The sequence below is a fragment of the Pelobates fuscus genome, chromosome 4 (genome assembly GCF_036172605.1).
Source record: "Pelobates fuscus isolate aPelFus1 chromosome 4, aPelFus1.pri, whole genome shotgun sequence".
Lineage (NCBI taxonomy): Eukaryota > Metazoa > Chordata > Amphibia > Anura > Pelobatidae > Pelobates > Pelobates fuscus.
Window position 1 is genome coordinate 301,079,654 of NC_086320.1, and position 12,048 is coordinate 301,091,701.

A 12,048-nucleotide genomic window follows, 5' to 3' on the forward strand; every position below is an offset into this window, starting at 1 on the left:
TTCAAGATGGAAACCTTGCAATCTGTTCTGCTTTCGGTGCAGGTTTAGAATTAGGAAGTAAACTATACCTACAATTCAGTGTTTTTTTTATTTTATTTTTTTTAAATCCTTCAGAGCAAGTATCATGTTAAACCTCACGTATAAGACATGTCTAAATCCCAAACAATCGGTATGCATTATTTTCTCCTTTTATCACATTTAATGTTTTTTACCTTCACATTACAATGACTCTGTCCTTCATAACATGATAATTTCATGCTTAACGTTGCTAACAATTATGTCTATTCAATGTGCTAATATGTATTGATTTGTAGATATATTGAAAAATAAAGTGTTTCCTTGACATGGTTTCCAAGCTGTGATGGAGAGACGATATGCACAGACCGTAGAGGATGTGGGTGAATAACAGGCATACATAGCTTATTGGCAGCAACCTCTAGACTGGTGTTTAAAGGGACACTCCACAACCCAAATACAAAAGAAATAAAAATCACTAGATATACCCCAAATGAAAACATGTATGCATTTAATTATGCATTTTTTCATTGTAGTTATATCTAAAAACTGCTTGCAAAACCTGCAGTTCTCTTATTTTTATTATTTATAAAGTGCCAACAAGTTCCGTAGCACTGTATAATGGGTGGGCTAACAGACAAGAATTTGTAACCAGAGAAGTTGGATGCACAGGAACAAAGGGTAAGCTCAAAGAGCTTACATGCTAAAGGGAGTGGGGTATAGTGACACAAAAGGTAAAGGTAGGGTAGAAAAGTAGGTTGCTAGGATAGTATTAATTGAGGGATTAGTGTTTTGTTTTAATGACAGTTGCAGGAGAGGAATCAGGGGAGGGAAAACTGTTCACAGTTTAATTGATATGCTTTCCTAAAGAAGTACGTTTTCAAAGATCTTTTTCAAGGAGTGGAGATTGGGTGAAAGCCTATCAGAGAGGGGAAGGGCATTCCATAGGAATGGTGCAGCCCCAGAGAAGTCTTTAAGGCGAGCATTAGAGGTAGGAGTACGAACAGAGGTTTGACGTAGGTCTCCGGCAGAGCGTAGGCGCCTAGGCGGCACATATTTCATGCTTCCCGTCTTATTTCTCTTGTCTGCAAAGGTAGCACACAAGAGAAATATGACGGGAAATATTGCATACAAGAGAAATTTGACGCCCAACGTTCTGTGGCTGTCCAATCAAAGACTTCCCAATGTAGCTCAATGAGAAGTCTTTGCAAGGCAGGTGTTTTGAGCAATTGCTGCCTCTTGAATTTAGCTCCATTGAAATAACCAAACCAGGAAGTAAAATGACATGTTGTCTGCTTGAAAGCCAAGGGGATGTAACCAGGTTAATTTATAAAAGTGTTCATGTCTATTGAAATATGCAGTTATTGCTAAATGGGAGAAAACCTCATAAAGCTTTTTAGCAAGCTAAAGTTTTTTGTTGGTATCTGGAGTGTCCCTTTAATGTCTAGCAAATAATTTTAATTTGGGTGGAAAAGTATAGTATAGTGCAAAATGTATTTGCCATTTGGACATTGCAGCAGGAAGAAGTTATTTGCCAATCATTATAGGACAATGTCATTTTCGGTATTCCAGAATCATTTTACATTATTGTACAATTAAAACAATCACATTATGTCTGGTAGGAAGAAGATTACCCTGGAGCAATTCAACTCTGTCTGGAGTGTCAGAAGGCAGCGAGCACATTTAAACACTACAGCTGTATAAGGTACAGTTTGTTCTTTGTTTTTGGTTACAGTCAAGATATTCAGTAACAGTAGAGGGCAGTAGTTGGACATCAGGAGTTTGTAGACGTCGGTGTTTATTTTATGTCGAGTAAATCAGTAAGTCAGTAGTTGGGAAAGTTTTATGGAGGGCTGTAATCAAAATAGATCAGTCCCAATTGGCATGCCTTTATTCCTATTCAGTATGATTTAATTCAACTTTTGCCTCCTTGGTTATGATGTTATTTAACTCTTGGCTAAAAATAAGGTATTGTTTAATTAATCATTGTAAAATTGATTTATTTGTAAATTAGGAATAGTATATTGTTATTTAAAGGGACACCATAGCCACCAGAACAACTACAGCTTATTGAATTTGTTCTGGTGAGTAGAATCATTACCTTCAGGTGTTTTGCTGTAAACACTGTCTTTTCAGAGAAAATGCAGTGTTTACATTACAGCCTAGTGATACCTTCACTGGCCACTCCTCAGATGGCTGTTAGAGATCCTTCCTGGGTCATGGCTGCCTAAAATGCATCCAAACATTCAGTATCTCCTCCCTCTGCACGCAGACACTGAACTTTCCTCATAGAGATTCATTGATTCAATTCAATGAGGAGATGCGGATTGGCCAGGGCTGTGTTTGAATTGTGCTGGCTCTGCCCCTGATCTGCTTCCTTGTCAGTCTCAGCCAATCCTATGGGGAAGCATTGTGATTGGATCAGGCCACCACTTCTGATGATGGCAGAGGTCAGATGAAGTTCACAGGCAGACACAGCAGCTTCAGACTTGAATACAAGTAAGATTTTACTATCTTTAGGGAGGCAAAGGGGGCCAAGGGGGCTAGATAGTGGTTTTAACACTATAGGGTCAGGAATACATGTTTGTGTTCCTGACCCTAAAGTGCTCCTTTAACATTGCTATGTGAAAATTCTATAAGTCACAATTTGTCACCTTATAAATTATGTGCCCGTATTTCTTTAATGTTTTGTGTGCCATTTCCTGCATTAATAATCTTAAACCAAGGTAATAAATTACTTTTTTTTTTTTTTTTTCTCAAAAGTATCAGTTTGTTTCCTAAAGTGCTGGTAATTATTTGGAGAGCATGTAGCATTTTATATCAATCTGACATCTACTATGACTAGGGTCTTATTTCCCCTGTCTACTGAATCCAATTTTCGAGTTCCTGCCGACATCAAGCTGTTGTGCAACAAACGTTGAATCATTTCAGGTAATGTATCATTGTGACAAACAAACAAAAGCAAAACACGGCCATATTAGACTCCCTGTTGCGTACGTGCCAGGACTTATTAATGTCATGCTATCTTCTATTGACTTAAGTTATTTCACCTAATAAAGAAAATTGTAAAATCAAAACGCCAACTCGGCATAACTGCATCTTTTTAATGCATAATAACAGAACTAAACTCTGCAGAGAGTTAACGGTAGAACATATACACTGTATACATGCAAACTCAGTTTTCTGATAAATTCTATTTGTGCCTGTATGCATATTCTTATGGTCTCCCTAAATCAAAAGGGTAATCCAGACATGGACCCTTTGCTTATTTTACCTAGCAGGGCATCAGCTACACCTCACTCACAATGCAAAAAGGCCAACAAGCTTGTGAAGCTGCAATATCTCTCATACAGAGGGACCCTGCCAACATATCAGTTCTGGCGTTTCCTTGTGCATTAAATCAGTTTAGTTTTCAAATTGAATGTTCTTTCTTTCTGAAATGGCACACGTAACCTACACGTATAGGGACTAACCAAACAAGCACATTGAGTTAGGTTGATTTTCTGTGCATTTTACACGTTGTCTTTGTCTCTTGTTTCTACCCTTGTCTGGTTTGCTTGGTTTAGAACTTGTTACTTATTTTCATTTTGTTTTCATTTACTTATTGTAACGGACCGTTTCAGCATAAAAGAGGAAAAATCCGTTTAGGCGATAATCCCCTTTTCACAAAAAGGCACAGCTACTGTAAAAGCACCAAAACTCACGAATTGGATATAGGTGAATGCACCAAACTCCCGAACTGCATACAAGGGAATAAGGTAGCACTCCAAACTCCCGAACTGGAACCTCACGAATTGCTGCTAGCAGACGAACAGGAAAAGCTCCCAAGCGGCTTACACTCCTGGCAGTCAGTCCCTATCAGCATACAGTGAATCCCCCCAAGAACGAGACAAGGCTCCGTGTTGAAGGTCAAGCAGTGGTCTGTTTATTCAGGGCTACCTGCCCCTGTATTTATGCAGGTCTCCCACCTGGTGGACACTCCCCTAGGGGACCAGATGGAAGACTGAAACAGCAGAAAGACATGTATCACTTTCGTACACACAGCCACAATACTTCCCCACAATGCATCTTGGTTTCCTCCTCCCTGCCCTGGAGATAATTAATGAAGTAATTCAATTATCTCCCAGGACAAAGGCCAGACTCCATTATGCACATGGTGGCACAGAAACAGACTATCACTTTAAAATACATACAGACACATTTTATACACCAAACACAGACATGTAACATATCCCCAGATAGCTCAGGTCTGGGTGCACATCATTAGGTGACTGGCACCCAGACCACACAAATACATTTTAAGTGCCATGGAGCCAAAGTCTTTAATTATACGAACAGGCTCCATGGCAGGCTATCTGGGTTACTACAGTTCACATAAAACAAACTACCGAATTTCCCTGCATTCACCAAATTCATACGAATGAGAACCAGGGGCTGGAGGTTCAGCGATGCCTGCACAGAAAAGTGTCCGATTTTGGTGCATGAAAGCCGGGCAGAAAAGTGCTGGCTGCCCGGGGAGCTCCAGAACAGCGCCACCTAGCGGCCGCTAAGTGTAACAGCGGCCACACAGTTAACAGGCAATTAAGCTGCGGTTAACCGCAGCTTCAGGGAGGTAAATTGGCAGCACACTCCAGCTTCTGGGTGGCCAATTAACAACGCCGGCCGGCTTCCCATGGCTCTGGGGAGGTTGGTGAACGGCTGTTTGTTCGGTAGATGAAATCTACCGAACTGCTGTGCAGAAAGGGAGAAATAAATCCTTCTGCACATTAAAATTAACCCTTTAGCTGCCGGTCCATAGTCCAGAGGCAGCAGGCGGGCAACCAGACTCCTCCAATACAATGTGGCGAGATTGGTTTCGTCACACTTATTATTTTTATCTTTTTATTCTTTATTTATTTTATTCTTATTATTCTGTTTCATTGTTACTTTTGCTTCTCTTCTATGCATTTTCTTTTATGTGGGTTGACACTTCACTAGTAAAATGCTATGTGGGATTTACACCGATGGGTACTACGGTGGAAACGGTGGCAATAAAGAGAATTCAGCACAATCCGAAAATGTGCAGTGGACAAAGTTCTGATACAAATACATGGATCCTCTAAGTAATTCAGCAACAGAACATTCCAAAACCCACTTAGAAGAGGGAGATGCAATATATACCGGTGATATTAGTATAGTATTTCTAGAATTAAAGAACGAGAACAGTACAAAATGCATATAGAAATAGAATGATGGGGGGCGGGGCCGGACCGCCGAGCTGAGCGGTCGCAGGACAGCTCAGCTCCTGCAAAAAAAACACACATAAAACCTGTAAATCGGGATTCTGAAAAAAATACCTAGGAATACCTGCGACCCTCGAAGTAACCGGGCTGCCTGAGCTGAGGAGAGGCTAGCTCTAGTCCCTCGGAGGAGAGGGCCCGCTGCATCAGGTGGGACCTCGCCTGGCGGTGAGTGAAGCGGACGGCCGCCGCGACGCTATCCTGCCCGAAGGAGCCCGATACAAGCACACTACAGGCGGGTCCGGTCCCGATTTCCCCCCCCCCTCTGGACCGGGGGGGTGATCCCGGTCCTCACCCCACAGCCGCACTCGGAGGCCGCGATATACCAGGCCGCAACGAGGGCCGGAGCCCTAAGGCTAAAATGGTGGAGGCCACGTGTGAGTACCTGAGGGTCAGGGAGAAATGAACTAGCAGCGCTCGCAGACCCAAGGAGGCGACCAAGCGCCAAGGCGAGGAAGCCGATCAGTGGCACACTCACCGGACCTGACACCCTACCCTGCAAGCAAAGTGCCTGAAGCACACAACCTGCCGAGCTCAGGCCGACAGCATGCCCCTACCCACATATATAACTGGGCTTGGAAATGGAACTCTCGCAAGTGGGTCGGGTACTGTGATGCCTGCTACTCCTTGCGACTTACAGCGCCCGGGTCTGGGGGAGCCCCAGCTACCAGAATGGCGGACTTGGCGGGCGAACCCGAAATGGTGGCACGGTCTGACACCACCAAAGCACAGCGGAACGGAACACCCGATGCGGTACTGATGTTAGATGAATAACTGGTCCGGGGAGTGGGAACCTGGCGGAAATGCCGAGGAGGGCAGAAACGGGACCTCCCCGACTCAAATAGGTTGATAGGCCCACACCTAATGCCTGCGGCTTGGCTGCTACACCTATGGCCGTACTCTGCAAACTGCCTGCAACACATGTGGGACTTAAATAAATCGGTGAAACAGCTTACCTACCAAAGCATAATATATGATGTGCATATCACCTCAATACTCACCTGGTTATGCGAACCGACTCAGGTTTTCTCTCATTGTCTATGCTTTTGATTTTTCTCTCACTTAGGCATGCTAGCTTTACTTACCTCAGCCTTGGCAGGGCAGTATAAGTATCAGTGGCTAGCCAAAAGCTGCTTAACTAGTAAAAGTGTTTATATCTTGTACGATATTTCTTGTAAAATATGAATGCTACACAACACATATCTGACTATACATGACCTGCCTACCTAACACTAAACGCCAGCTCAACTCACTCCACACAAAACGCTAAAAATTACTACTCTACTTAACTGACCATCCTTTGCCTACCTATCTCCTCCATTTGACAAATGTTAAAGCGACACTTGTTAAAGCGACACTTGTTAAAGCGACACTTGTTAAAGCGACACTTGTTAAAGCGACACATATTAAAGCGACACATATTAAAGCGACACATATTAAAGCGACACATATTAAAGCGACACATATTAAAGCGACACATATTAAAGCGACACATATTAAAGCGACACATATTAAAGCGACAAATGTTAAAGTTACCCTTTCTGTTCTATACCTTTGAATCATTAAGACTGCAGCGTGACTAAACACAACTTGAGTTTTCTAGACGTACCTGACTAGCAAGATATACTCAACTAAAACTAAAATGTGTGCATGTCATATAACCGCAATTCCACTGTTATAACTTGTCTGAAAATGCATGGTTTGCCCCGCTATTGTGGCGATGCAAGCTCATTATGTGTAATCTCTGCGCACCAAAAATAAAGAATTAAAAAAAAAAAAAAGAAATAGAATGATGTGGGCCACATTGGATTCTCTAGAGGAGAAAAAAAAATGCTCAAATGCTAATAAGCTAATGGATAAGATAAATGTTATAGCACGTCTTTAAAAATGTTTAGAGTGTGTGTTGGCATTGGGCCACCTGTAACCTAATCAACACCTGCAGTAACTGAATAGTAACAGTATTTGTCAATAACCAGTTTGGCAAAGCCAGAAAACTAAACCAGTTAACTCGGTTCCAATTTTGCAATAGAATAAAAGTTTTTCAACAAAATTATGTTGACATTTTTTTTGACGATAGGTGGTCTGATTATATGGGTAGATATTTCTTATTCACATATGAACATATGTTTTGTTATTGTTTTGTGAAAACATAATTTCTTGTATTGATGAAGCAGTATAAGCAGGTGGGAACTCTGATTTCGCTAAGCATGCCCTGTCTTCTAATCCTCCAATCTTCGCCACAAGCAGCAGCATTCATTCCCAGGGTCATTCATTTTTCTTTCTTGAATCAAGACTCGTATAGCAACATTTCAACCATTGGGTCGTGTTTCGCAAGGCATAGCAGAATGAAGTGATAGCACGGGAACATGTGACTTTCCACATGAAGCCTACAATAAGCAAATGTTGCCAAGCAACCCGGCAAAAAACATTGTTTCATAATGGAAAGAAATGCAAATGTAATCATAGGTGTATAAATGTTTAACTTGCACTTTCTTATACTTAATCCATTTAAACATGGCTTTTATGTTTGCATAACTCCCAATATAGCTTTCATTTTAGGGTGTGAGTGGGGTGTGGCCAGGAGCGAGGCTGTTCAGAGAAATTTTAGGTAACTTACTAATAACAATTTAGCAACTAAAATGTAATTTAGAACAAGAACAAAGTATCTTATATACACAGACTGATTTCTAAACACATTTATGGGAGTTTAAAGACACATTACTGGGAGTATTATTGCTGTGGAGCTCTGTTATACATGGAGATACACTAACAATATGGAGCTTTTAGAAAAGAGGGACAGAGGGATTTGGGCCCAAAATAGATACCATCCATCCTAAATCTGGATACTTGGGTGGTATGTGTTTATCATCACTGGACTGTGAAATTTACATTTGTTCTATTATATACTGCCAGGGAGGTGGATTCCATATGTGGTAAGAGGGGTTGGTCCACACATTTAAATGGGGATCAGCCGATATACTTTTTCCAGAGCCGATGCAAATACCGATTATCGGTTGCCTTTTGAGCCGATGACTGGTGTATATTTAAAGGACCACTCTAGGCACCCAGACCACTTCAGCTTAATGAAGTGGTCTGGGTGCCTGGTCCAGCTAGCTTTTACCCTTTTTTTCATAAACATAGCAGTTTCAGAGAAACTGCTATGTTTGTGAATGGGTTAAGCCTTCCCCTATTTCCTCTAGTGGCTGTCTCACTGACAGCCGCTAGAGGCGCTTGCGTGATTCTCACTGTGAAAATCACAGTGAGAGCACGCAAGCGTCCATAGGAAAGCATTATGAATGCTTTCCTATGTGACCGGCTGAATGCGCGCGCATTCAGCCGACGGGGAGGAGAAGAGGAGGATCAGAGGAGGAGAGCTCTCCGCCCACCGCTGGAAAAAGGTAAGTTTTAAACACTTTCCCCTTTCCAGAGCCTGGCGGGAGGGGGTCCCTGATGGTGGGGGCTCCCTCAGGGCACTCTAGTGCCAGGAAAACGAGTATGTTTTCCTGGCACTAGAGTGGTCCTTTAAAGTTTTGAATCAGCAAAACAATTTCTAGACCTATCTGGCATTACGTGAACACGCTGACAGCAATCCCACTCTCAGCCAGAAATGCCTGCAGGGACAAGCTATAGACAGCAGAACTATATTAACCTATGGGAATCGCTGGGTACTTGCTTTTTTTGACACTCCGTTGCTAAGTAATCCTTCAATTAAAGTACATGGTACACCTGGAATTAGTTTGCATGGCTCAAACATTACCTAATTTAATTCAGGACAGTTCTGATCCAGATCTGCAAGAAAATGGTAAACCGTCATTTAAAAAAAAAAAAATATTTTAATGCAATATCTGTACTAAACAAGTCATTTAAGGGACACAGCAAAATTAATGCAATGCATTATATCACCAGCGCATTAAAAATATGCAACACTCTTCCCAACAATTCCTGCTTGTGTGGCAAATCCCAAGAAATTGCAGCTGTTTGCCGTGGTTTTATCAAAAACCTAAAACAGCTTAAAATGTGTCTCACCCATTATGTTTACTTGGGGAGTAGAGCAAACGTTTATCTTATTTTTACACTAGCTCAGCTGGCAGCAAAGTATAATTGCAGTAGTGACTACAATAAACTTAGTCCTTTGTTTTTAACTGCTGCTGCAGATCATCTTGCAGTCTCTCTCTTGTCCTTTGTTGCCAGTAAAATAAATCCTTTGCATGTGAATATTTGCTGCTTCTGCACTATCTTGAAAAGATGAGAATAGTAAAATAAATTGGGATTCAAAGAGCTTTGCTCTTTGCTAAAAGCATTGTTACAATGTAATGCAAACAGAATCAATAAAGCATTACATGTCTACTTATCGTTCCTGTCTTCAATTAGCCATCTAATTTCATAGTATAAATGAAAGAAAAAGGTTTACAATTGTTTTTTTTTTTTGTACTTTTCAAACTGAAGCATATGCATCACTGTTAAGGATTTTTCATAAATTTCTATGAATTTAGAAAAATGGTAGTTAATGAAAGTTTTTGAGCAAAAATAAATATTTTATTCATGAGTGAGAATAGATTAAGTCCTACTCCTTTTTCACATGCCTATCACATTCCCAATTCTCCTCTATGAGGAGCATTGGATTGGTCCATCGGTGAGGAAGGGGCATATCCTCAATTTCGAGAGACATGGAGAGGGCAGCAACCCAGAGGGAGTCTCAGCTGGAGAACTAGACGCAGACATAGGCAACCTTCGGCACTCCAGATGTTATGGACTACATCCCCCATAGTGCTCTTACACCCATAATGCTGGCAAAGCATCATGGGAGGTGTAGTCCAAAACATCTGGAGTGCCGAAGGTTGCCTACACCTGAACTAGAGTCTAGGGGGCACACTGAATTAACTGCTTTAGTATTCCTTTAAATATGCTTGCAGAGAAACTAAAGGGGTTAAAGCAAATGTCTACATTCAACTCCCTTTGTTCACCCATTAAGAAATGGGGCAGTTGACCAGTACTGTTCCATTTTCTCCTGCAGCCAATATACTGTGTGATAAAATAAATGGTTGCGTGTTCTTCCGCATATACAGAACCATACAACCCCACCGGCTGCTAAATAGAAACAAGTATGTTTTTTATCTTTGTTGACAGATGAGAGGTGGTATCATAAATTATAATTGTCACCTTACAAACAGTGGCACCGGTTTTTATTCAAATGCTTGCAAGCCCTTCTTAGGTTTGTGTAATGATCTCATAAAACACAGAACAAATAGAAAAATAATGTATTGGTGTGTGCACTTGTTTACCAGTATGTATTCGAGAAACTTGAGGGAAGCAATTTGAGGTCTGCCAAACTGGACCACGATGAGTGCTCAATGATGTGTGCAAAAAAAAAATTACAAAGTACCAAAACTTCCAAGATAAAACGACCTTCACATAATAAATCACGTGATTGTATGAGAAAGTCAAAATATGTGAATGTGACATCACCTTGGTCTCTCTCTCCTACTCCTTATGCTTTTTGTACTTCTAGGACACTTATTCATAGGCACTGTTCATTTTGGTTTGAAAAAAACAAAAAACTATTTCACATTTTATCCTTTGCTAAGGGTACCTACATCAATGCAACATGAGTTTTGAAACAAAATGCCTGTCTGTGTTCATTTGCATTTCAAGCTGGAAACTCTGGGATAGTTGGGAAAAGATCCTTTCTCGTATTTCTGTGCCCAAGGAGGGGTTTCCAAAGTCCAGCTTGCGACATGCAGGTGATGGAAAATAGTAATTGTTCTATTTGAATTCTTCCAAAACACATTTATATGGTGCGACACACCTACACAGTATTGCTATTCGGTAGATTAGAAGTTTGCCCCTGTCTGATCGGTAGTCATTCATCAATATATTTAAGCCAAGCTTGTTTTCCTGCTCTGACCTTGTCTTCAAAGGTCAACAACGCAGTCAGAAATTGATCTAGGTCCATTAGCCTTGCATCTGTCTGCTCGCTGCTGAGCTGCTGTAATACAAGTTTAATAAAAACAACAGTTCAATGATAAATTCCTCTCAACAGCAAAACAAATGGATAATATAAAACCCAATAAAAGCAATAAGTGAGATGACACCCATTGATCCCTATCCTTGTGAAATGATGTAGAGGAGGTAGAACCTTTTAGCATAGCTGTCATATAGTTCATCCATATAACTAGCTTCTTTTGTACAAACTCAGACATACGGAGTACATTATGGGTTTTATCCTTGGCTTCAGAAAATCTAAAATAATATCTCGGAGATGATTTCAGCGCAGTAAAAATAGCTATCTGTAAAACAAAAATAAATCTCTGATCTAACTATGCAATCTATATATCATTTTATTATCAGACTGTTTCTCTACATGAAAAAAGTATATATATTTTAATTTTGTTTATTATTTTTGCCAATTATACAAGTTAACTCACATACAAATTACAAAGAGAGTAGGTGAATATATAAAAAAAAAAAGAGATGAAAGGAGAATAGCAAAATACAAAGAGCTGTACGCTTTTAAGGAACACTATAGGGTCAGGAACACAAACATATTCCTGACCCTATTTTGTTAAAACCACCATTTCACCCCCCCCCCTTGCCTCCCTAAATATAGTCAAATCTTACTTGTATTCAAGTCTGTAGCTGCTGGCTCTGCCCCTGTCTGCCTCTGACCTGTCCCTGTCTGCCTCTGACCTGTCCCTGTCTGCTGACATCAGCAGAAGTGGTGGTCTGAGCCAATCACAATGCTTCCCTATAGGAT

The 12,048-nt window shown here is 40.9% G+C and overlaps 1 protein-coding gene across 2 annotated transcripts in view; it reads left to right on the top strand.

The window, feature by feature from the left end:
• VPS50 (VPS50 subunit of EARP/GARPII complex) overlaps nt 1-12,048 on the top strand; it is a 215,617-nt gene that overhangs the window by 78,041 nt on the left and 125,528 nt on the right. For both annotated transcript variants that reach the window (XM_063452255.1, XM_063452256.1), the window contains one exon: nt 1,638-1,720. In XM_063452255.1, the coding sequence (XP_063308325.1) occupies nt 1,638-1,720 (83 nt within the window). The remainder of the gene's footprint in view (nt 1-1,637; nt 1,721-12,048) is intronic.